Source organism: Garra rufa, chromosome 22, assembly GCF_049309525.1.
Source record: "Garra rufa chromosome 22, GarRuf1.0, whole genome shotgun sequence".
Taxonomy (NCBI): Eukaryota; Metazoa; Chordata; class Actinopteri; order Cypriniformes; family Cyprinidae; genus Garra; species Garra rufa.
In genome coordinates, this window is record NC_133382.1 from 9,379,886 (window position 1) to 9,407,448 (window position 27,563).

The 27,563-nt window shown below is 36.2% G+C and overlaps 1 protein-coding gene and 1 long non-coding RNA gene across 16 annotated transcripts in view; one reads left to right on the top strand and one right to left on the bottom strand.

Annotated features, from left to right (window-relative positions):
* ank3b (ankyrin 3b) overlaps positions 1 to 27,563 on the bottom strand; it is a 253,156-nt gene that overhangs the window by 120,415 nt on the left and 105,178 nt on the right. Inside the window, exon 1 of one of the 15 annotated variants that reach the window (XM_073827675.1) lies at positions 2,151 to 2,454. The exons of 13 other annotated variants lie outside the window; for them this stretch is intronic. In XM_073827675.1, the coding sequence (XP_073683776.1) occupies positions 2,151 to 2,153 (3 nt within the window). In that variant the 5' untranslated portion in view covers positions 2,154 to 2,454. Of the gene's footprint in view, positions 1 to 1,820; positions 2,015 to 2,150; positions 2,455 to 27,563 lie in introns of those variants that run through there. One more of the 15 variants, XM_073827672.1, reaches the window with a different exon arrangement.
* LOC141297280 (uncharacterized) lies at positions 20,332 to 21,904 on the top strand. Its single transcript, XR_012341350.1, has 3 exons — positions 20,332 to 21,312; positions 21,396 to 21,439; positions 21,675 to 21,904. It is a non-coding gene; the product is annotated as an uncharacterized lncRNA (long non-coding RNA).

A 27,563-nucleotide genomic window follows, 5' to 3' on the forward strand; every position in this document is an offset into this window, starting at 1 on the left:
ATACAGTCAAGCCAAAACGTATTCAGACACCAACATTTCTCACATTATCAGTTTATTCGCTATAGTTTAGAAAAAGGTAATAAAATATGGCAAGAACTCAAGAGTTAAACTGTCAGAACAAATTCATCTTGATAATCACAAATAAATTACAGTCAACCCAAAATTTATTCAGACACCTTCAGAATGTCACATTATCATAGTTTATTCACTATAGTTTAGAAAATGGTAATAAAATATGACAAGAACTTAAGAGTTAAACTGTGTCAGAACAGATTTATCTTGATAGTGTCTGATAGAAAGGTTGTAACAAAAAATGGTCAAATAAAAATTTTGGTCCCAAATTTTTATCAATTTTACTGGTAGTCCACCGTATGAAGACTTTTTAGGTATAATATGTCACAGTCTACTATATTTTGCTATCCTCACTTACATAAATGAACTATAGTGTCCTGCACCCACTAGTAAAAAAAATATATTTTTGGTTTGTCTGTATAATAGAAACATGTATGATCGTATTTATTGGTTTTGACCCTGAAAAAAACAATTATGTGTATATTAAAGGATAACTGTTGCCAAAATGCAACCTGGGCTGTTTTTTTTTACTGTAAACGAGACAAACTTATATCTAAAAGCATAATTACGACAAACGAGCTGTTTTTGAGATTGACCGTGATTTAGTTTTGTGGTCAGTGGCTGGTGAATGGGAATACTAGGGGCATACATTTGAGCGCATCAAAATCGATATTTTTACAATACTAATAAGGCTCGACACACCATGACACTTTGCTCGAAGTATCGCCTGGGTCTCTACACATGAACTCGAGCATTGAGAACATTGTTTGTGTACACAGAGTTTACTAAAAAGAAAGTTTTTGAACAACTCACTTACGCTGTTTGGGTTTCCGCTCAAGGTGTGGATCTCCGAATACGAATGAATGGACTCCATAGGACGAAATATTAGGCTTATATGAGGCTCTTTTTACAACTAGAAGTTTAATATTGTTTTTCACTTGCGACAAAACAATGAATTAGCCGTGCATTTATATGGAAATATGCTTTAGGAGCTATCCATCCTCGCACTCGGAGATCGACACCTCTTGACTGGCAAGACGGCCGCGAGCGGAAACTCAAACAGTGAAAGTGAGTTGTTCGAAATCTTTCTTTTTAGTAAACTGTGTGTACACGAACAATGTTCTCAATGCTCGAGTTCATGTGTAGAGACCCAGGCGATACTTCGAGCAAAGTGTCATGGTGTGTCGAGCCTTCTTAGTGTTGTAAAAATATCGATTTTGATGCCATCAAATGTATGCCCCTAGTACTCCAATTCAACGGCCACTGACCACAAAACTAAATCACGGTCAATCTCAAAAACGGCTCGTTTGTCGTAATTATGCTTTTAGATATAAGTTTGTCTCGTTTACAGTAAAAAAAAAAAAACAGCCCAGGTTGCATTTTGGCAACAGTTATCCTTTAATCATACTCAGGTCTCTAGATATCTGCATCAGTCTTTAAACACCAATATCGGTCAACCACTACCAAGAAGAACCGGGTTCATGACAGTTCAACAGAACTTGATGCACAATCCAATTCAATATATCAATCTAAACTAAAAGCATGCAATCGAAATGTATTCAACTGCCTTCCTGTTGCACTGTCAGATGAAACCGGAGCCCTTTCGAGCAATGCACCACTACACTCCAACCATGCCCCGTAACACCACACCATCTGCATTCAGCCAAAGCGCCCACCTTAGTCACTAACCTGAACAAGTTCAAACCCACCAGCATCAGACTTTTGACATTGTTTCAAATTGAACTTACTGATTCTACATCTATCCCGTCCTCCATTGCAATGTTCACCCTGCAGTCCTGAATGATCCCGGTAATCAATGAGCTAGAGTTTGGAATCGGCCACTCCGGAGGTGCATTAAAGCTGCAAACACATGTCCTTGTTAACTTTGAGAGACCTTGACTATGTAAAAATGAAGTTGGGTGACTCTCGGACGCAGTTCAGAAGCATTACCCTGCGTGCCGCACAAATCCACTTTATCATCAATACGGATGCGGGACATTAGCACCGCTAGCCATTCCCAGCTGTCACCCGCTGCTCCAACCGGCTCCGCATACTTTCTCGGATGGGACGGCACTTACCATATTTGTAGGCACTAGTGGTCTCTCTCCTGGCTGAGTGTAATCATGATCTGCTGGACCGAAATAGCAGCGGGCCCCTCCGTGCGGCAGGCCTCCCCGACTGGAATCTGTCCTGCGCGAGTCTTATTGTCATCCTGCTTATCAGCTCTTTTTACGCACCCCCCTCCCGTCCCCTCCGCTGCACAAATACCCCGGCTCAGGCGGCCAGATTCAGCACAACTCAACCCGCCGCTACTGTTAGGAGCCAGTCAGCCATGCTGGAGTACAGCAGCCCAGCTTAAGGGGGATTTGGGGGCATTTCCCCAGGTATTATGAGCGTTTGCGGTGTTGCCCTGAACCAGGCTCTGCCAATCAGCACCCCGGTGCCTCTGGACTAGACTGGACTAGTTTGCCCCTGTCTTTTATCTCTCTCTCTCTTGCTCGCAGTGCTCTGGGAGGTTGCAGCAGTCTCTGCCCGCATCAGCAACATTACACCACCAGCACCAGCCAACCCCCCTCAGCACACACACACACACACACACACACACATTCCTACCCTCGTGCCCTTCCAGTCGCCCATCCCATTAATTAAATCAATGCCACCGACAGTAATTCACTGTGGAAAGTTGAAATAGCCTCATCTATTCGCAGTTCAAACTAGAGGCTAGATATTAAATCATACTGTCAAAAAGAAACATCTCTGAAGACAATATAACTAAAATAAGTGCTTTAAGGTAATGTGTATTATTTTTTTGCACCAGCAATGTCACCAAACTGAGCTGGCCAATCATATTTAACAAAGTTAAAAAGTACTTTGATAATACATACTAAATACATACACTACTGTTCAGAAGTTTGGGATCAGTAAGATTTTTATTGTTTTTTAAATAAGTTTTTTATACTCATCGAGGCTGCACTTATTTGATCAAAAATACAGAAAAAACAGTAATATTGTGAAATATTAGTGCAATTTAAAATAACGGCGTTCTATTTTAATATATTTTAGAATATAATTTATCCCTGTGATGCAAAGCTGAATTTTTAGCATCATTACTTCAGTCTTCAGCGTCACATGATCTTTCAGAAATCATTTTAATATGCTGCTCTATTATCAATGTTGGAAACTGTTCTGATAAAAAAAATTGGAACCTGTGATACATTTTTTCAGAATTCTTTGATTAATAAAAAATGTAAAAGTAATATAATTTGTTAAAAATGTATTTAAAAAACAAGAACAATGCAACAATGTAAGTCTTTACTATCACTTTTTTTATCACCATCCTTGCTGAATAATATAATACTATTAATTTCTTTAAAATAAAAAAACTTTGAACAATTGTGTATATTGTTACAAAAACATTTCTATTTCGGACAAATTCTGTTCTTTGTAACCTTTTATTCCTTAAAGAATCCTAGAAAAAGTATCACAGGTTCCAAAAAAATTCATCAGCACAACAGTTTCCAACATTGATAATAAATCAGCATATTACAATGATTTCTAAAGGATCATATGACATTGAAGACTAAAGTAATGATGCTGAAAATTCAGCTTTGTATCACAAGGATAAATTATATTTTAAAATATATTAAAAAAAGAAAACATTTTAATAATATTTCACAATATTACATTTTTTTCTGTATTTTTAATCAAATAAATGTAGCCTTGATGAGCATAAAAATATCTTTAAAACACTAAAAAATCTTACTGATCACAAACTTTTGAATGGCAGTGTACTTTTAAGTTACTGATATGTACCATTTAGGCTAAATAGTGCTTAAGGTACATATTAATACTTTATAGGTTCATATTTGTACCTAAAGTGCACATATTGGTACCCTTTTGAAAGGGGGGGGGGGGGTGAATATTAAAAAAAATGAATACCTTAATTCAGCAATGACTTTAAATTGACCAAACGAGATTAAATATATTTATAATATTACAAATGATTGATATTTGTGACCATGGACCACAAAACCAGTCTTAAGTAGCATGGGTATGTTTGTAGCAATAGCCAACAAAACAATACATTGTATGGGTCAAAATAGTTGTATCTTGGCACCTATTTTATGATTGGACCCTTATGACTGGTTTTGTGGTCCATGGTCACATTTCAATAAATAAAATAAATGCCATTCCTTCAAACTTTATTTTTTCTTAGCAAATCCGTAGACAAAAATTACCATGGCTATATTTTGTAATATAACTTCATTTCATATACATGTGCAATGTATTCTTCATTCATTACTAAAACAAATAATTTATTCAATTAATTACTATGGAACGTTCTGTAAAGCCTAAAATAACAGTAACAAAGCGGAGCAGAGCTCAACAGTAAGGCCAATAGTAAAATAACTTTTTTCAAACATGTTTCCTGAACACTCAATGTCTGTAATTGGTAAAACAAAAAGAAAGTCCTGCCCCAAACTAACACTATTACCAACACAGTAATGTTTGAGTAACAGAGCCACTTGCCCTTATTATAGTTCTATCAAGACAACTCTAGGAAGATTTTAGCATTGTAATGGATATGACAATGTTAATGGATTTAGTCTTGGCAGAATAGATTTGCTACACTGCTTAAAGGGTTAGTTCACCCAAAAATGAAAATTAGCCCATGATTTATTCACTCTTTAGGCATCCTAGGTGTATATGACTTCCTTCTTTCAGATAAATTTAACCACAGTTATATTAAAAATTATCCTGGCACTCCCAAGCTTTACAATGGCATAGGCGGGTGTTTCTCTTCATTAGTCCAAAACATGTCCAATAAAGTGCATCCATCCATAATAAAAAAGTGCCTCACATGGCTCCGCTGGTAAATAAAGGCCTACTGTAGTGAATTGATGTGTTTTTGCAATAAAAATGTCCATATTTAAAAGTAAGAATCACTTTAATCTAGCTTCCACCAACTGGTCATACCCAGAGGCAAATGCAACTGTGAGTCTCGTGAAAACCAACGTTTGTTTACAGGAGCAAAAGAAGCAAAGTTTCCTTACTTTAGCAAAGGGAAACCAGTGTCCTCTTGGCTTATATCGAAATCTTCAGGCATTTTTTTTTTTTTTACAAATCCTCCTTTTGAAATTCTAATTTGTGACCTTCTGGGTACGACCAGTTGGCGGAAGCTAGATTAAAGTGATTATTGAGTTTTAAATATGGATTTTTTTTTTTATAAAAACTCGTCGATTCGCTACAGGAGGCCTTTATTCACCTTTATGGTTGAATACCTTTATTATTGGACTTGTTTTGGACTCATGAAGTGAAACACCTGCCTATACCATTGAAAAGCTTAGAAGTGACAGGAAAATTTTTAATATAACTCTGATTGGATTTGTCTGAAAGAAGGAAGTCATATACACCTGTCACGTCTCAAGCAGGGTGAGCGGACTATTGAGGAGTATGCGATGGACTTCATCGAATTGGCTAATCAGTCTACTATGGATGATGGATGCCTGATGATTTTCTTCCGTGGAGGACTCTTAGAGCCATTGGCTTCACTCATGCCCATGATTGAACCTAACTGGACCTTGCAATATTATATGGTTCTTGCTCTTTTGTTGTGTGGCTCTCCTTTTACTGTGGGAATTGTGGAGGAGGACCATCTTCCCACAGTAAGTTCCAGCTCAGAGCCACAGCATAAGATGTCTGCCAACCCGGGGCCTGTCGCCAAGATGGCCGCCACGCCAGAGCCTGTCGCCAAGATGGCCGCCACGCCAGAGCCTGTCGCCAAGATGGCCGCCTTTCCAGAGTCTACACGTAAGATGGCCTCCCTTCTAGAGTCTGTTCACAAGATGGCCGCCCTTCCAGAGCCTCCGCTGGTCCCGCCCGGCCTTCCAGAGCCTTCCAGAGCCTCCGCCCGGCCTTCCAGAGCCTCCGCTGGTCCCGCCCGGCCTTCCAGAGCCTCCGCTGGTCCCGCCCGGCCTTCCAGAGTCTCCGCTGGTCCCGCCCGGCCTTCCAGAGTCTCCGCTGGTCCCGCCCGGCCTTGCCAGTCTTCATCGGTGTCCAGACTGAAGGATCCCTCACCATCACCTCCAGTCTCAGAGTCCTGGACTCCACCTCGGCCCTCCGACCCTGCGGCTCCACCCCGGCTCTGTGCTCCCTCGTCTCCGTTGTCGGCCGTCGGCCCACCAGCTCCTCCGGGCTCCATCGTCCCTCCGGCTCCGCCCCGGTCAGTCGTCGCCCCACCTTCGCCTCTGGACTCTACTCCTCCGGCTGTGCCTCGTCACTCCGTCCTGCCGGCTCTGTGGACCTCCTCCCTTCCGTGGGCACAGCCTCGATCCTCTGTCACTCCTGCTCCACTGCGTACCTCTGGACCTCCATCTCCGCCGGGGTCGCCAGAGCCTTGGGTTCCGCCTTGGCCCTCCGGATCCTCGGTGTCACCTAGGATCGTCGACTCTCCGGTTCTCCCTCGGGCTCCACCGGCTCCACCTCCGTCGGTCGGCCCCATGCAGGAGCCAACCCTTCCTCCGCCATGGCTTCTCCCTCCGTCGGCTCCGCCTCAGTTCATAGTTCCAGTACCCCCACATGGACCTGGCCCTCCATCCCTCCCCCTGTTCCGCCTCCGCTCCACCACCCTCCGGGTTTCATTAGGTGGTTAGAGCGTCTGGAAGCCGCTCCTTGGGGAGGGGCTCTGTCACGTATTGGTCGTCTTGTCATCATTAACTCTTGCACTACACATCATGGACTTCATTCCCCACAAGCCACTGCACTAATCACTGCATTCACCTGCTCCTTGTTTCTCACTGCACTGATTACCGCTCACAGCTGCACCTCATCACACTGACTGCATTTAAGCTTCTCACACACACAGCCACCTTGCGAAGTCTTATTGTTCCGTATGGTCTTTATTTCCGAGCGTTTCTTCCCGAGTTTGTTTTCCCTGTGTTTTGATTCCTGGACTCCTCCCCGTGTTTGATTCTCGCTGCCAGCCCCGACCTTTCTGCCTGTTTTTTGACGACGATTTCTGCCTGCCCCTTTGTGTTTGTTTTGTTGAATAAATGCTGCAAATGGATCCGAACGTCTCTGACCCTCCTTGTGACAACACCTAGGATGCCTGAAGGGTGAGGGGCTAATTTTAATTTTTGGGTGAACTAACCCTTTAAATGCTACTGCCAATATGTACTACTGTATATACTGTACTGCACAAGTAGCAGATATAATAACCCTTAGCAGATCTATACAGGTGGAGCTAGGGAGGTGGAGGGTTTCAGAGTAACTCTGCGAACTGCTCTGGTGAATGCTAACCAGCCATTTAAACATAAAGCAGCAAGCTCACTGGCAGCATATGCAAAATGAATCTTGCTAGAGTTTCATGCCAGAACATGCCATTTGTCTATAAATAGTAAGCTTATAGACAGTAGTAAGCTGAGACAGGAGAAAGTATTCTAAGAAAAAAAAATACACAAATTACCTTTAATCAATCAAAAAAGGTCAAAATGAGTGATAAAGACAGACTTGTCCTCCTGATTGGTCAATAGCCCACAAACCAGAGACCAGTATCAAATCATCAAATCAATGGTCCTCTGATGGTCATAGACAGATGCTCATGTTTGTGTTTACTGAACACTGACCTCAAAAAACGAGTGTTTGAATATTGTGGGACGTAAGTTGAGAATCTATACATCTCCTCCGTAGTGCAGTGTTGTCATGGCAACCCATCCCTCACTGCAGAGGGGACCTGAGCCCTGAAATGGAATTCGCCTTCACACGCAAACACACAGTATGAGAGGACGTGATCTGCCACAAGCTAATTGTATTTCTGTATAAATGTAACCAATCAGTTTTGAACTCTGGAACTCATGGAAACATGAGTGTGCGGTTATGTGTGCATCAACATAATATACATCTGCTAATATTCATCTCTTACTCTCTTTCTCTTTGAAAGAGCACTTCCTGTCAAGACCTCTTCCTTTCTATTCTTTCCATTTAGACAATTAGTGGCAAATGTTTAGAAAGAAGGCTTTATAGTCTGGACAATCAGTTGTCTGCCTCAGTAAGTACACTCTGTCCCCTTCAGTCCCACTACTTCAAACACAAACACTCAAGTTTGGTCACAGTGACCCTTAAGACACAAATGAAAATGAGCAGGAATCCAAAATCGATCTTAGGGGGAAGAATGAACGAAGAATGAATTGCCCATCAAAAGCTGAATTTATTTGACCATGCTGATGTTTGGTGTTCTTCAGAAAATTCCTTTAGGTCCCACAAATTCTTTGGTTTTTCAGCATTTTTGTGTATTTGAACCCTTTCCAGGAATGACTGTATGATTCTGAGATCTATCTTTTCACACTGAGGACAACTGAGGGACTCATATGCAACTATTTCAGAAGGTTCAAACACTCACTGATGTATCTTCAGTAGCTTCTGCTTAATAAAAAATTATATATTTAGGCAAAGTAAGAAAATGTACACATCTTCTTTCTGTTCAAAAGTTTACACCCCCGGCTCTTAATGCATTGTGTTTCCTTCTGGAGCATCAGTGAGCGTTTGAACCTTCTGTAATAGTTGCATATGATACTAATAGTTTCACATAATACACAAAAATGCTGAAAAACCAAAGAAATTGTGGGACCTGAAGGATTGTCCTGAAGAACAGCAGGCAGTTTAACTGTTCAAGACAAACAAGGGACTTATGAACAACTATCACTAAACAAAAAAAGAAAAATGAAAACACAGCTGTGTATCATTCAGGTAACAACAGTATTACGAATCAAGGGGATGTAAACTTTTGAACCGGCTATTATTTTTTCTTGTGGACTATATGTTAACGTCGTTTATGTGTAATATCTTATTTAGGTCAGTGCTAAAATAAAAAATAAAATGCATTTTATATGATAACATTTTGCAGATTCTGCAATAAACTTTTGACCTCAACTGTAACCATTTTACAAGGTAGTGATTTTGTATGAATTAATGTTTTGATTTGTATGAAAATATGACTTTCAGAAATAGTATAAAGAAGCAAGAACGTCCACAAGTAAATCTAACTGTCTGTCGGGGGTAAGCGGATTGTACAAAAATGTACAATTTAGATCACAGATTAGCCATGTTGCCAAAAAAACAATTTACTAAAAAGCATATTAAAAAATGCTATGAAATTGTGTTAGAACTTTCCTATTTTAGGACTTAAAAGTCTGTAAAAAGGTTAAAACAATAAAAAAGTCCTGTAAAGAGTATTAAAAGTAATAAAAGGTTGTCAAAGTGCTGAAAATCATTTACCTTATTTGGTATTCCAGGTCAAAAAGTATAAACATAAGGGTCAATAAAAATCTACCTCTGAGACTTAAAAATGCCTTACAAGTTGAAACACTGTACACCGCCACAAAAACAGCACTGATCTTTGATACATGATGTGATGATACACGGAGACAATGTTTGAAAGACAGAGTGGTACAGTTCTCTAACCAGTAATTACCATGGTGATCAATAGAAATTATCCATTAATCAGAACAATAACACTGTGTATGTTACTCATATGGTATTACAGACTGGTTATGTTGGGCTGCTGGCAGTTCTTGAGCCTCACAGTTGTGTGCATAAATACAGCATGCAACAATAGTGACATATATGGGAATTGTGGCATCCTTATGTTGCCTTCCAGGATATTTTCTGTGGGATTACATAAAATAGGATGACAGTAAGGTGTTGACCTCAACAGATCAGGTCAATCAATACTGATGTATCTCTTGGGTTGCTGTTAAGTGACACTGTATGATTCACACTTACTGTGTGCCATTACTTGAGGTTGGATTCACCTACAAACTCACAGCTAAAATAATCATCTTTTTGTCAAAATAACAAACTAAGTAGCATCTGCACACAAATTATTCTTTACTCAGAACTTTTCTTCTTAATAACAGTGTTATATTTTTGTACACACATCTGTAGGCCAGTCCAGCTGCCTCTGCTGCTCAGTGCTCCAGTGTGAACTTCTAGATATGTACGACACAAACTCCCATGATTCCGTGAGATGTGGTCTGCACACACAGTGTACATCTGGAGTAAAGCTCTGACGGATCTCCAGAGAACCAAACAACAGCACAAACACACACACATACACCCAGAAGACCAGTGTTTGCCACACTGCCAAGTAAGAGTTACAGTAATTAACATATTTGGTTTAGTAAATATCTACAGGAAACAGTTCATAAATATACTTAAGTGTTATATAATAGTAGTATGTCATTTTGTTTAATAATAATTATTTTATTCAGCAAGGAAACATTCAATTTATCAAATGTTACAGTAAATGTGTGTACAAAGATTTTTATTGCAAATGAATGCTGTTGTATTGAACCTTCAACTCCTCACAGAATCCTGAAAAAAAAAAAAACATTGATAATAATAAAAATGTTTCTTGAGCTCCGAATCAGCATATTACGATTTTAAGAATCACGGGACTAAAAACCAAAAATTGTAACTAAAAATTCAACTTTTTTATAACAGGAAAAAAAGACAATTGAAAATATATTAAAATTGAAAAACTTACTAAGGCCTTTTACTATTTTCAAAAGAGTTGATGTTATTAAGCTGATAATTATCAGCAAAGCCAATGATTCATTCCTCAGAGTCTGAATTGCTAATCCAATCAACCAGCTACCTTTTAAACCCTATTTTGCGTCTCAGCAGACAGATAAAAGCTTTGCAGCATTCATTTTAGTAGGTTTCCAGTCAGTGAGGCAATCTGACTGGAACTTGCAATTGTCACAAGAGCTTTCCTGTTTTGTGTATTTTACGCTTTAGGCCTAGGCCAGAACAAACCGTGGGCATGACAGAGACTTTATGACGTATGTCGTGAACCATGAGCTGATCACACAATCATCATCACGTCGCTGTTGTACAGTGCCACTCTCCGCTCATTTAAAGCCCATTAGGACTGATTATCATTACCGAAACATCCCTGTCCTGACTGGCTCGTAGCACAGTATAAGAGGACGACGCCGTTTGAGGCACAAAAGCTCATTAACTCCAGCTCAAGAGACTGCAGGCGTCCCAGCAGATCTGGCCTGGACTAATGAACAGCAGTCAGCTCATATTAGCCAGCGGTCGGAACACAGTCGTCCACCGGAGCTTGAGACAATATAGAAGCATTGCATTATTCATAGAAAGTGTATAAACTCCATATGGCTCAAAACATGTCTTCTTTCAAACACCTTAGATCAGCGTTTTTAATGCTAGCTGGAATTCAGCCGTCTATCTAAAATCCAAATCTCGATTGCTTGATTCTTGAAACTAATATATAAAGTCAAAAGTTTACATACACCTTACAGATTCTGCGAAATGTTTATTATTTTACCATAATGATAAAAAATGCATGTTGTTTTTGATTTAGTACTGACCTGAATAAGATATTTCATATAAAAGATGTTTACATATAGTTCACAAGAGAAAATAATAGCTGAATTTATAAAAATGATCCTGTTCAAAAGCTTGATTCTTAATACTGTGTTGTTACCTGAATGAGCCACAGCTGTGTTTTTTAGTTTAGTGATAGTTGTTCACGAGTCCCTTGTTTGTCCTGAACAGTTAAACTGCCCACTGTTCTTCAGAAAAATCCTTCAGGTCTTACAAATTCTCAGTTTTTTCAGCATTTTTGTGTATTTGAACCCTTTCCAACATTGACTGTAGGATTTTGAGATCCATCTTTTCACACTGAGGACAACTGAGGGACTCATATGCAACTATTACAGAAGGTTCAAACACTCACTGATGCTCCAAAAGGAAAAACGATGCATTAAGAGCCAGGGGGTGAAAACTTTTGTACAGAATGAGGATCTGTGTACATTTTTCTAATATTGTCTAAATATCGGTTCTTTTTTTTCATTTAGTACTGCCCTTCAGAAGCTATAGAAGATACTTACATGTTCTCCAGAAGACAAGAAGTTAAACTTACCCTGATCTTCAAATTCCAAAAGTTTTCACCCTCCGGCTCTTAATCCATAATTTTTCCTTCTGAAGCATCAATGAGCATTTAAAACTTCTGAAATGGTTGCATGAGTCCCTCAGTTGTCCTCAGTGTGAAAAGATCAATCTCAAAATCATACAGTCATTGTTGGAAAGGGTTCAAATACACAAAAATGCTGCAAAACCAAAGAAATCTGTGGGACCTGAAAGACTTTCATGAACAACTATCACTAAAGTACTAAGTGTATGTAAACTTTCGAACAGGATCATTTTTATAAATTCAACTATTATTTTTTCTTGTGGACTATATGTAAATATAGTTTATGTGGAATATCTTATTCAGGTCAGTACATAATAAAATAGCATGCGTTTTGATAAAATAAGTAACATTTTGTAGATTCTGCAAACTTTTTACTTCAACTGTATGTATAAGAAGACACTTATACTCTTACCTCTCACCACTGCTGCATTTAACATTTACTTTGACAGCCAGTGATGCCCCCCTCAAAAAAACATAAACCCAATCCAAACTCTCTTGGGAAGCCATGATGAAGCATCAGAGGGAATTCCTGCTTTCATTAATATATTCAAATGCACTTAATGCTAAATACTCAAACTGGTACGGTTCAATAGTGCATATAATCAACTCTGCAGACCAGCGATCTGTTCCCTCAGCCACTACTTCTGTCTCAGTGATCCAGAACCAACCAAAAAATTCATTACATTTATTTTGTGTTGTCTACAGAATCACACAAAGACTGACATTCAGCATTCATTTCAACTGAAATGTGTAATAAACACAGCTTGTGTCTGATGAACCTTTAGGACATCTAAGAGCAAAAATGTAATAAATTGTGCGTCAAAAGCAAAGCTCAGTGTGTGTGGTAAAGAAGTCACCCGCGTTTTCACAGATGGGCGTCTCACGGTTCATCTGCCCCCTCTGCACCCAATCACAGCCTTCATTTTTCACACGCCACTGGTCAGAGACACACACACACACACACACACACACACACACACACACACTCCTGTCCAGCCTGCAATTCATCAGGCTGTATCCATTTCAACATTTCTTCTCCAATGAAAGAGAAAAACGAATGTTCGGTACAGATAAAAGACTTTAAAATCACTGCAGAAAGGCCCATCATGCATGTGTGTAGTTCAGGGACAAAGGCAGCAGGTGCACACAGTATGAAAAGTGCAGGACTTTCTTTTCATCAGGACACAGTGATGCCCATAGCAGTGCTTTAACAAGACAATCTGGACACTCACGGGACACCAGAGTCAGATATTTCTGCACTCTCAGTACAGCAGCTTTCACCTATCACACACACACACACACACACACACACACACACACACACACATTGTGACTGGCAGAGGATATTAATTAGAGCAGCAGCTCTGCTCCCTCTTACGTCAATCTGAGCTCCCCCACAGCAGGAGTGATGACTTCACTGCCTTAGCATGAGGAGGAAAACCCTGCTGAAAAGATTAGCTTTAACCAGCAGGAATGTCCGTGCTGATCCAAGATTTATTATTAATATTATTATTACATTTTTATTTTACAAGGTTAGTCCCTCGAGATTAAAAACCTTTTTTTTCAAGAGTGACCCAGGCCAAAATGTCAGCATAAAACATTCAGGGTTCCCATTCTTTTTGACCAAAGAATTCAAATTACTTCCGTTCAGGATTACTGGATAGGGATTTAATAAGGATTCTTTCTTTCTTCCTTTCTTTCTATTCACAAAAGTTTGGGGTCAGAAAGATTTTATTTGACAGAAATGAATACTTCATAAGGCAAGGATGCATTAAATTGATTAAAAAACTGCTGCTCAAGAGTTTGGGATCAGTAAGATTTTTCATTTTTTTTTCTGAATACGTTTCCTATGCTTCTATTTTAATATACTTTAAAATATAATTTATTCCTGTGATGCAAAGCTGAATTTTCATCAGCCATTACTCCAGTCTTCAGTGTCACATGATTCTTCAGTAATCATTCTAATATGCTGATTTTTTATTAATTATTATATATTATTTTGTTGAAAACAGTTGTGCTGCTTAATATTTTTTGGAAACTGTGATCCTTTTTTCAGCATTTATTTGAAATAGAAATCTTTTGTAACAATATACAATACTGTTCAAAAGTTTGGTGTTAGTAATTTTTTTTCTTTGTTTTTCTATTAATCAAAGAATGCTGAAAAACATCACAGGTTCCAAACTAAATATTAAGCAGCACAACTGTATCCAACACTGATAATAAATCAGCATATTAGAATGACTTTTTAAGGATCATGTGAAAAATCAGTTTTGCATCACAGAAATAAATAATATTTTAAACTATATTAAAATAGAAAAACATTATTTTAAATTGTAATAGCCTCATATTTCACAATATTACAGTTTCTATATTTATAAATCTGTATTTATACTATAAATGCAGCCTTTGTGAGCATAAGAGACTTAAAAAAACATAAATCTTGCCAAACTTTTTAAACGCAGAATATATATATATATATATATATATATATATATATATATATATATATATATATATATATATATATATAGTGGTGGGCCGTTATCGGCGTTAACGTGCTGCGTTAACGTCAGATAAAAAAAATATCGCCGTTAATCTATTCTTAAAGTTGGGTTGGGAGCTGGGTCTAAACTACGTAAGATATGATGACTTTCACTTTGATATTTTAGCGCGGATGACGTATATGTAGTTGAATTGCACTGTAGGGGGCGAGAACAAGTCTTCAACTTCTGTGAAATTACCACAAATGAGACGCGCAGACATGGATGCAGTTATGAAGCCACTTCAGGGCAGGTGCGTGCGTTGCTAGACCCTTTTTACTGGGGCACGTGCCCCAGTGAAAATCTGCTGTGCCCCAGTAAAATCTCAAGTTTGAGTTATAATTTACTTTGATAATCCCGAAATAAAGACATTTAACTATATGCAACAACTGAATTGACGCTTCTAAAAGCAACGCAGTTTATTGGAAGACTATGCAGGCAGATAGGCCCCGCGCGCCTGTGTTTTTTACTTGAACGTGCACGTCGTACAGCCTTTTGCACAGAAGTACTTGGTTACACAAGTTTGTATAGTTAATTGTGTTGTAAATGCAATTGTCAAGAAGTTTGTAATGCATTTTTTGGAAGCAGGAGATGAGCACCTGGTCTAACGCGCCACCTGGCTTGAGAAACCGGTTCTCAAAGACTTACTTTTAGTCATTATTTGGGTATCACACATATTCTGAATGCCTTCAGCAGAATTCAAATTAGCCATTTTAATCTAGATTAATCTAGATTAATTTCAAGATTTAATCTAGATTAATCTAGATTAAAAAAATTAATCTATGCCCACCACTAATATATATATATATATATACACTGTCAACCAAAATTGGATCAGTAAATGCTTTTTAAAGTCGACTTTTCTGCGCATCAAGCCTGCATTTATTTGATTAAAAATACTGAAAAAATGTAATATTGTGAAATGTTAATGCAATTTAAAATAATGGTTTTCTATTTTAATATACTTTAAAATATAAATTATTTCTGCAATGCACAGCTGAATTTTCAGCATCATTACTCCAGTATTCAGTGTCACATGATCCTTCAGAAATCATTCTAATATGCTGATTTATTATCAATATTGGAAACAGTTGTGCTGCTCAATATTTAGTTTGGAACCTGTGATACTTTTTTTCAGGATTCTTTGATTAATAAAACATTAAAAAGGACAGCATTTATTTAAAATAGAAAACTTTTGTAACAGTAAACACCTCGTTCAAAGTTTGGGATCAATAATTGTTTTCTTTCTTTCTCTCTTTGAAATAAATTAATACTTTTATTTAGCAAGAATGTGTTCAATTGATAAAAAGTGATAGTAAAGACTTATATTGTTAGAAAAGATTTCTATTTTAAATAATCACTGTTCTTTTTAGCTTTTTATTCATCAAAGAATTCTGAAAAGTATCACAAGTTCCAAAAAATATTATGCAGCACAACTGATAATAAAAGTAATAAATCAGCATATTAGAATGATTTCTGAAAGATCATGTGACACTGAAGACTAGAGAATAATGATGAAAATTCAGCTGTGCATCACAGAAATAAATATATAGTTAATAGTAAGTTGTACTCAAAAGAGAGCAATTTCTAGATGTTAGAGAATAATAAAATACTAAAAAATGAAAGCATTCACTATAGAATTTTTTTTTACTTCATTTTAGTTAGTCTCCAGTTTTGTAGGCTTAATCAAAATTTTAAAAACTCATGACATTTCAAGATTTTCCATGACAAAAGGTGGTTGACGTTATTCCTAACCCAATTTAAAGACATTAAGCTTTAAAGAAAAGTCTGACAGTCTTTTTTTCAAACCCTTGTCCTTGTCTTATAGGCACAAATGAAAATGCCTATCAGCTGATTGTAACCATTAGATAAATTCTGGCAACCAATTAGAGCTTTGGAATTAAAAGTGAACCAAACAACATACCAATATAAGTTAAACCTTTACACTGGTCTGGTACTGGTGTAACTGATGGATTAGTATAGTCATAGCCAGAAGTCTTGCTGGTTAAGCCAGTAAGAAGCAGGGTGGAGACACGAACATCCTATGCTGGAGATCAGCATCCAAATCTCAACATATGCTGGTGAGCGGTCATGCTGAGATGTACAGCAGGACGCAGTGAACGTCCAGAAACACATTCCAAAGTTCCACAAACGACAACCAAAACAAAATACACATTCTGATTGGATAGCAAATAAATACTGTATTATTCCATGTGTCAGATTTGATCTCAATGACGTTTAACCACGAGACATGAAAAGTAATGAAGTCTTCACTCAGGAGGTCATAGAGTTCACCGCCAGGAGGAAGTGTGTACTAACTCACCCTGTCTGCTGATGAACAGCAAACCAGTACAGAAGAAAAATAAGGCCAATCTCTGTCCCTGAAGTTTGTAAAGCTCAGCAGAAAGTGGGCTGCTCGCAGGAGCTCTAGAGAAACATGCTCTAGAAGCATTCTCCAGGAAACCACACTCATCTGCACTGCTGGATAAAAGCAATGCGTCTGACTGAACATCATCTTTTGCTTTTCGACGTCAGTCAAACCTCAAAGATGTCAGTGCAGCTGTAAAATGCAGCTTTTTTGCTTTCTGCTGCTTCTGAATTTTGTAGCATCTCACTAATCTGCAATACATTTTTTTTTTATAATTTTAAATTTTGTTTTTGGGGTCATCCTGTATCATTGTGTATAGTCCTTTTTCTTTTATAATAACAAGATTTTTATTTTAGGTTATTATAGTCAACTAAAACCATTTTAAAAATCACGTTTGATAACTATAAATGTTTTAGTTATTTTAGCTAGCTAAAACGTACCTAATTTTAATTGTTTAAATTTATATACCAAAATAAACTAAAACTAAAATGATAAAAAATAAATAACTAAATTAATTTATTAAATTAAATAATAAAAAATAGGGGCCTAGACATTAAAAAAATAAAAATTACAAAACACATAAAAAATTGTCAACTAAAACCATTTTAAAAAATCACTTTTGATAACTGAACTATAATAAACTTTAACTAACATAAAATTAAATATTTCTAAATAAATATTTTAGCTAGCTAAAACTTACCTAATTTTAATTGTTTAAATTAGTATACTAAAATAAACTAAAACTAAAATTATATAAAAAAACTAAATTAATTAATTTAATTACATTTAAAAAAAATAGGGGCCTAGACATAAAAAAGTAATAAAAATTACAAAACACATAAAAATCACTTTTGATAACTGAAATATAACTATAACTTTAACTAACATAAAATCAAATATTTATAAACAAATATTTTAGCTATTTAAGCTAGCTACAACTTACTTAGTTTTAAATGTTTAAATTGATATACTAAAATAACCTAAAACTAAAATTATAAATAAACGACTAAATAAATTAATTAAATAAAAATAAAAATAGGGGCCTAGACATAAAAAAAACTAATAAAAATACAAAACACTAAAAAATACACAAATAAAAACTAATTAAAAATATTATTATTTCAATGATACAAAAATCATTTTGTAATCCCAAACCAAAATGTATTCAGACACCTTCAACATTTCTCAGATTATCACAGTTTTTTCGCTATAGTTTAGAAAATGGTAATAAAATATGACAAGACCTCAAGAGTTAAACTGTGTCAGAACAAATTCATCTTGATAGAAAAGTATGTAATGGATTACAATCAACCAAAGCTGTTAGTATGACAATATTTACACAACTATCAATAATTTGTCTATGTATTCATTTTCCACTGTATGAAGAATTTTTGGGTATAATATGTCACAGTTTACTTTATTTTGCTATCTTCACTTACATGAACTATGAACTATAGTGTCCTGCACCCACTAGTAAAAATGTATAAAAAAGCATATCTGATGTCTGAATAATTTTTGGTTTGACTGTATATTCAGGGGCTTCTGGGGAAGACAATTCGGACAACATCCAATAGTTAATATTATAGTTAATATTATAAAGAAATGTCAAAACAACAAATGTTGTAAAATAACAACATGTAATAAAATATAAATTTACATATACAGTACATATTTAATAAGTCTTGGGTAGCCACAGTCACCTCTGTGACATTATCTGGGACTCTCACTATTACTCTTGTCTCTATCTAAAATAATGAGCTGTAACAAACAGAGCCTGTGCTAGCAGTGCCACCTCAAGACCTAATCACTGTTTACATACAACACACACCAGCAACCCTTCATTTCATGTAGATAAAGATAGATTAGACAGACACTGTTGTCTGTGACTCCATGTGTGTTTGTGCCAGCACTGGGAGATGAATCATGATTCTTTCATTTTACTGCGTGTTCTATTTTACGCTGTATCAGCTTTCTGTCCTTACTGATTTAAATGTGAACCAAGAACGTCTCTCTCTCGCTCTGTTTTATAATCTCTCCCTTCACTCCATTTTAGGCTTAACCCCGTTTTTACTTCCTGTATTGCTTCCATCAGCTTTCTGTCTCATTGTATCTCAGCCTCTCTGTCTTTGTCCTTCTCTCACTCATTTAAATTAAGGGGGTAAGGTTTGGCGGGTTAGCATAGTCCCCTGCTGATGGATAGTGTAACTACACCACTATGGGGGTAAAAAAAAGTCTATTGACAGCCATCCAAAAGTAGCTATTTTTTATGAGTACTTAATAATATTGTAGTAGAAGAATGATGTTTCTTACTGTATATCGACTAATGTGAAAAACACATAAAACAGAGATGTACATTATGTCATATTAATGACTAGTATAGTCATAAAATTATATATAAACAAGTAGACATGAGATATGGCTGTATACTGGCACAGCTGTGATTCGGCCATAGGTAATCACAGCGTGATATTGCATTTATACAACAGTTTGATGGCACAAGTGTGTAAATACATAAACAAAATAACAACGGAGTGTCTCTAAAAGCCCTCTTTTGTGCAGAACTGCTTTCTTCTGCTATGGATTCAAATCTAAAGTTGACTGTTTAACAGCTGAGCCCAAGCCTCTGTTACTATTCCAAAACGTCACCTTAGAACTAATTACAAAAGAACGTTGAGTTGCTTTACTAAAAGCTTATTGTATTACTGTAGTAAAAGCAGACTGTAGTAAAATATATCATGTGTAGTACAGTATTATGAGAGAGAGATTGATTGAGCAAGTGTGATCACTTGCATCTGATACAGCATTCATTCTTCAGCTCAATCTCATATCAATAAAACATTAAGGTAAGCGTTTTTTTGTCGTAACGTTAATATCCTTTACCTTTCAAAGGTTATTTCTTATGACAGCACTGCTCAGTACATTTGTTAGCTGTGTCAAGCTGCTGTTGAAACTAAAAATAACTTCCGTTTATAACAGCGTTTATTTAAGTCTTTACTGCCGACTCGTAAAAACAGTTTCTTGTTGCCGTCTAATGGCTAACTAAAATTACTTTATTAATTTATCACGAACATATCGTTTCTCAATACTAAACACTATTAATAAATACTGCTATTATTTATATAAAATATTATTTTTAAATAAAAATATTTAATAGGCAATTCAGTCACATGTACACAGGCAGCGCTCTGATATACAGCATTGAATTTACATAAACGTGATGTGATTTTGCCAAAATTATTTGCTCTGGAACAAATAATAGATTAATGAGATCAAAGACTGCCCGTTAGATTTACCAAAATTTAATTATATCTCATGTTTAAAACCTGTTAACCCGCATCGGAAGGAAGGGCGTGTTTAGGCGTCTCTACGTTTTTAATTACCTTTGTTTTAGAAATATATTCAATCAACTATCAAAAACTATATATCAGTTGAAAGCTAAAACACTCAAGATTCATGTTCTGAGCTTTTTTTCGGAATCAAAACACCAGAGAGGAAAGGGTTAACATAAATGCTGAAGAGTCACAGCCATGTAAACCGTAAAAGCAAACGGCACTACTTCCGTTTCATTGCATATAGCTCCGATCAGCTCCGACTTATCTTAGAAACAACAGCACACATTTCAAGGTAAGAGTTCACTGTTCAAAATGCATCCCAGTTTTTAATCCAAAACAAAGAGTAAATGGGGTAAAAACCGAAAGATCATCCTTTGTTTACATGAGCGATTCGAGTTATAGTTATCGATAACGTCCATTTTCAAAGAAATATCGATTCTAATTCGTGTTCCAGCGTTGAAATGCCATACATTTCCCATAGAATAGACTCTTCCGAGTAAAATGAGTCCTCCCCCGTCTCTCTCAGTCAATCAGAGCCCAGTCCATGACGCAAAGTCTCCGGAGAGGTACTGACTGGCTCACCGGGGTGTCACTCTTGCGGTCATAAGGTTTGGCTGTTTCAAGCAAGCCAATGCATAGCCAGCAAAGTTTTGATGGATGGAAGTGTTAGCCAACCACGAGGACGTTTACAACGAGTGAAATTTTGCGTAGTTTGCGTAAGCAGGATTCAGGAATACCCAAGCGCAAAGTTAGGTTGCATTCGTGCGCTTTAGTTTACGCACGCCGCGTACATATGTACGGCGTCTCTACGCTACATTGAGTGTGTGTCAGAGAACGGATTTTCTGCAAAAGCTTACATCTGAGCCTCTCCATCATAGAACGTCGACTTTATAAGAGTTTTGTGGCGTTTTTAGTGCTATTGTGTGTGGTTTTTCGAATTCGTGGCGAAGAACAGCAGAAAGACGCACTGAGATGCACCCTAGCCATGGATAGCATTAGCACGTAAGTGTCAACAGCGTTCTCCGAATGTTTATATGTTATGTATTATGATATGTCTGATGTGTTTTGTTCATGTGCTGTTCTAGATTGTAAACATGACAACGGGGAGGAAGTGAGAGGACTTCATGAGGTATGTATGTGTTTGTTTGTGCGTGTCATGTGTATGTATGAGTTTTGAGTGTGTGCGCGTTTGTTTGTGTTTGGGTGTGTGTGTGTGTGTGTGTGTGTGTGTGTGTGTGAGAGAGAGAGAGAGAGAGAGAGAGAGATAATACAAATATGTAAACACAGTGTTGCGGATTTGATTTGTTTTGTTTACACACTTACTTTCTTTCTTTCTTTCTTTCTCTCTCTTTCCTGTCTTTCAGTGACTGGCATCCAGTTGGTCAGAGAACAAACATTTTCAGTGACTGGCATCCAGTTGGTCAGAGAACAAACATTTTTAGTGACTGCCTTGAGTCTTCCTACACTGAAAATACTATAAATAATGTATTTAATTTTACAGTAGTTGGGTATTTGTAATAAGCAGAGAAAGACATTTACAAATGTAAACAAATGGATTCCTTGACTTTTCTTGAAATAAAAGCTCTAAATGACATTTCCCAAACTTTTCTTGAAATAAAATACATATAGTTTCTGTAAGTGAAACGTGAAAAAAAAATAAAAATAAATAAATAATAATAATAATAATAAAAAAAAAAAATCAATACATATTACTAATTATTTCAGGAATAGTTTAGGCGTCCTTTCAAAAAATACCATTTGGAGACTTGGTAACCAAAAAAACTACAAATGCTGTTCATAAATATTTTTTTCTTCAGTGTTTTGGTGGGCAGAGCAGTTCTGAATTGATATACATAAATGTAATGTGTTGTTTTGACTCATTTGGTCAGTTGGTTACCAAGTGTCCACTTGGGGTCTCCAAATGGCTTTTTTGAAAGGACGCCTAGACTTTTTTTACATAAAAGCTTACAGAAACTACATTTTTGGGAGTATCATCCTCAAATTTGAATCAAAGCATGAACAGACATTCAGCTTGATCCTATTGGTGTTTTCAAAGCCCTATCATCCAATCCTCATCCTTTTTTCCCTAATTATATTTTATTCAAAGATATCGCGAGTCACTTTTATGTATGTTTTACCTTGTTTTACTCTGTTGCTATACTAATTTTGAGTTATTTTAACTCCAGAGTAACAAAGATTAAGGTGTCTACTTTCAATCAATACCAGATTTATAAATATAGACCTTAGGGTTCAAGAGCTACAGACATTTTTATTTGGGTAAGTCGTTTTTCGGAAAATGCTCAAAAATAGGGGCGCAGGTTAAGAGGTTAACCACTATAGAGACATCAGAGCCAGCAGTAAGTTCCAGAAGATCTGGCAAAGGTGAAGCTGCTATCGGTGGCTTCATGAGCGCTGAACGGCCGCTGACGGCCTGGAGCTCACATCTCTGAAAACGTAGAAGAAAATTTTCAAACAGACGTTATTTTTATTATCAAACAGCAAATTTGAACTATAAACAAGGACATTCCTTGAATAACAGAAAACCTGTTAAAACTACATTTCGTGACACAAAAACAGTAATATTTTTTAAATGATAATAGATTTGGGTGTCCCCCATGACACTCGCTGTGAGAAATACTGCAAGGGGAGTGATATAATTACAAACGGTGATCGCACTCTATCGCACTTTTATCAGCCAATCAGATTTGAGGACCAGAGAGAACTGTTGTATTAAAAATTATATTCTAAATTCGCCATTTGTATCACTCTGCTTGCGGTATTTCTCACAGCGAGCGTCATGGCGCATGACCAAACCCATTATAATTTTACAAATACTACTGTTTTTGTGTAACGGAATGTAGTTTTAAGAGTTTTTTAGATGAGAATGTAGTTTTTCAGACTTCAAATATGCATTTTGTTAATAAAGATAGCGCCTATTTGAACATTTGCTTTGATGTTTTCTGAGTTGTGAGCTACAGGGCCTCACCTCGGCCAGATCTTCTGGAATTTGCTGCTGGCTCTGATGTCTCTATAGTGGTTAAACAAGAGATATAACTATTTTGGATACATCTAATGGTCAGTCTTTCATTTCATTAATCTATTATTTGTTCCAGAGCAAATAGTTTGGGCTGAGAGCAAAGTTTTAAAAAGTAATATTTTTACATAACTTTATTGCTGTATCAGAGCGCTGCCTTTGTATTTTTGACTGAATTAACTTGTATAATGTCTAATAAATAACTGTAGATTTTAGTGTTAAAAACAGTGTTTGTGTGTTCGTGGTGGTGATTTGACTTACATTAATCTGCTATTAGATGGCGACAAAAGACTGTTTTTATGAGTGAGTCAGCAGTAAAGACTTTTATATTGAAAGACACTGAAACGTTGTTGTAAACAAGGAAGTTATTTTTACTTTCAACAACTGCTTGTAAGATGCAGCAAACAAATGCATAGAGCAGCTCTGTCATCAGAAATCACCCTTAACAGATGAAAGGATAGTACAAAAAAGATATCGCTTTTGTTTTTTTCAGACATTCAAACTAATGTTTTGTGAATATGAGACAGAGCTAAAGAATGAATGCTGTATAAGACACAGGTAATCACACTCGCTCAGTCTATCTTTCTCCCATAATACTCGACTCTCACATATTTAGCTGATTATTGCTGCTGAAAATGGTCAATTATTGTTGTTTTTGGAGCTGTACTAATCAGTCAGACTGGGAAAAGCATTTGGAGTACTACAGACTGCCAACAGTTATGACAAATCAAGCAGAAGAGAGCAACAAAACTGTCTGAGGAACAAACTGAACCAGGATTTCCAGGGCAAGAATTTTGACAACATTCATATTTTTTCTTATAATTTCCAGTCAGGTAGGTGAAATATTGGGCTAATATCTTAGTTTACGTCTGAGTATCTCCAATATGGTCTTGCATCTGGGTAACTGACCAAACCCTAACAAGTACAAATCCTCTATTTTCCACTTTCATTATGGAAAACAGCAGCATGAACATTTTCAAAATACCTCCTTTTGTATTCAGGATTTTAATTTTCGAATGAACTATTTAATGACCTTTCCAACACCAATTACAGATTGAATGAAGGGATGAGAGAAAAAAATAAATAATCAGAATCTGGTGACAAAGTATCCCATCAGCTCCAGGGGGAAAAGAAGAGAGGGGGCTGGAGGTCCTGAGGGAGCCCGGTGCGCTCTCCTCAAACAATGTAAGCAGAAAAGGGTGGAGACTGTGAAAAATGAGGTTGGCTACTAATAAGTGACGGGGGATTAATGAAGCAGCTTGGCATGTTTGCACAAAAAGATGGGGGTGATGATGTTGCTGGTGGCAGCATGTGTTCATGTGTGTATTTCTGGGGTCCAAAGCCCATCCCCCTTTAAAACATGTGCATTTAGTAATGCATGGCAGGAAGCAATATTGAACTCAACCCAGCCACATTCAAAAAGATAAAGAGGTAAAGACAGGGGGGTGGATGAAAACGAGACAAGGTGGGGCGAAGGACACTCCAACTAAAATTAATTAACAGCTAGGGGTTAATGTTTTTGTGCTGGTGGCGAAATCTGGTGATTCAAATAAGCACTCGCTCAATCTTTATGTAAATTGAAGCAATCCATTATGAGGCTTAACAAAGTGTTGCATTAGTATAATTTTGATTTGCTCCTCAGTTTGTAAAAGCAAACAAAACCTGTGTTTACTGTAAAGCATTTGCAGTGGAAGTCTATGGGGCAAGACCTTTTCTTTGTTCTGAACGTAATAAAGAAACTACTTTGAGAGTATTTTGAGAGTAATGGCATTCATCAGTGTAAATGCCATTTAAAACATTTTCGTAATGCATAGCAAGAATACGATTATAAAAATTAAACTTTTATTCAATTAAATTAAACTTTTAATAAAACTATCATTAAAATTAAACATATTTAATGGTTGAATTTTATTATAATATTGGTTATAATTTGTGTGTGTGTAAATATATATGTGGGAAATTTAAATTATTTATATATATATATATATATATATATAATTATAATAATAAACATTTTAAATATTATACAATTAAATATTATTTTGAGTACATAAAACACAACTAAAATATAATATTTGTACAAAATTACAAACTAATTGGAAATGAACAAAATTATTAGAAATTTATTTAAATTAAATATCCTAATCTGTGATATTTACCTTGATTTTCATGACTTTCTTCGCATTTCATAAGCATGTTAACTAGCTAAATAAAAACAGATGTAATATTTATGTTGCTTTTGTTTAGTAATCATTAAAATGATTCAAATTTATTTCAATTATGTATAGATAACAAATGTAATTTTCAAATCTTAAAATAATTAAAATAATTTATATTTATTTAAATTTTGTTTAGATTATTATTAACAGTATAAATTATTTTAAATATATAATATGATTTATTTAATTTAAAACAAAATAAAATAAAATACATTTCTGCACAGGCCAATTTAATTGGGCTTTTTCAGCTAATTAATAAAATAAAATAAGCCCCCAAAAAACACCCACCCAGCTTTAATAAAAGTAAAAATATAATCTGACATTTTACTCATTATTTGGGTTGATGTAAATTAGCCATTAGAAATAATATTAAAAAAAAAAAAAAATAAAAAAAAATAAATAAATAAAATAAAATAAAAAAATTTTGCACAGGCCAATTTCATGGGCAGTTGGGCTTTTTTAGCAAATTTATAAAATAAAATAAAATAACGACCCCAAAAACACCCACCCAGCTTTAATAAAAGTTTAAAAAAATCTGACGTTTTACTAATTATTTGGGGTAATGTAAATAAAATTATTAAGTGAACTATTTAATACATTAAATACAAAAATAAATAAATTAAAAATATATATTTTTAAATAAAATAAAATAAAAATTCTGCAAAGACATTTCATGTTAGCCTACTGAAGCAGCTGTTCTTTTTAGCAAAAATAAAATAAAATAAAATAAAACACACAACTTTTAATAGTTTTTATAAACTGAGGGACGAGTTAAAATTATTTTTGTTGTAATCTACAGTATATCTGGAACATAATAAATGACTGTTTATCTCAATGTAAAGCCAAGACACAGACAGATTTTGTTGAATATATGCATGAATTATTACATTTAAATTGTTTAGTCTGCAATTGCCAACCAGAACACACGTTGAGCAACACTCTTAAAAACAAAGGTTCCAGTTTGGGTCCCTGAACACTTTTCCACTATTAAAAAAAGGCTCCATGGATGATAAATGCTCTTCATCGAACCCACAAATGCCAAAAAAGAACCTTTATTTTTAAAAGTGCATTATTTGTCTACTTGTCTGAAGGAAGAAGCGTCTGAAAACAAGTTGTTTCTATAAGGTGGGCTTTAAATGCACAATGAAGAAACGAGTCAACGTAAACGTGACTATGACCCAAACGGGCAGTCATCCAGCTTGCCTAAGTGTTTGTTTTCATTTGTTCAAGCAGAGGGCAAAAGCAAAGAGCTGCCAACAGCCAGGAGGCATCAGACTAGAATATGGATTTTTCCTTTTTGGTTTACTTGCGTGCCTCAACCGTGCATTACGACACCGGATACACTGCCAAAAGCATACGTGCATACAATCCTCATCATCTCCAGTAATCTCAGCATCCCAGGACAGGTCCTGGACCTGAAGCACATGAGGAAAGTATGTCCTTGTGACTTACTAACTACATGGACAACAGGTTAGATCGTATTTTATTATCTTAGCAACACCCAAGCATCATGGCAGTGTGGTTTTGCATGTGTAATACTCACATTTTCTTTAGACATTGTTAAAATCTAGTCTGTAGATGTTACTAGTAAAATCAAGACTGCAGCACTATAATCAATGTGTTTGAAAACAGGCAGAGCTCTAGAAGAAGATCCATAAATGGCCCAATAGGCCAATAAACATGTCCAGAACTAGTGCTTTGGCTCACAGTTTTCCTCTACGAGCACCACACATCTCAACACAATCAATAACCCAGCAGCATCTCTCCTTGACCACAGCTATACTGGGAGTCCTCTCAGGTATTGATACCCTGAGCGAACATTTACCGTCAGCACCCATTAAAGAAGGAGAGGTTCACTCCAAAATTGAGTGTGGAAAAAAACAGCTTACTATCTTCTAAAATTTCAGGAAACCTCACAAAAATGTGAGGAAAGCTGAGCACAGTAGCAGAGAAAAATTCTTAGACGATCTTGAGCACATTCTACAAGTATGAATATCATA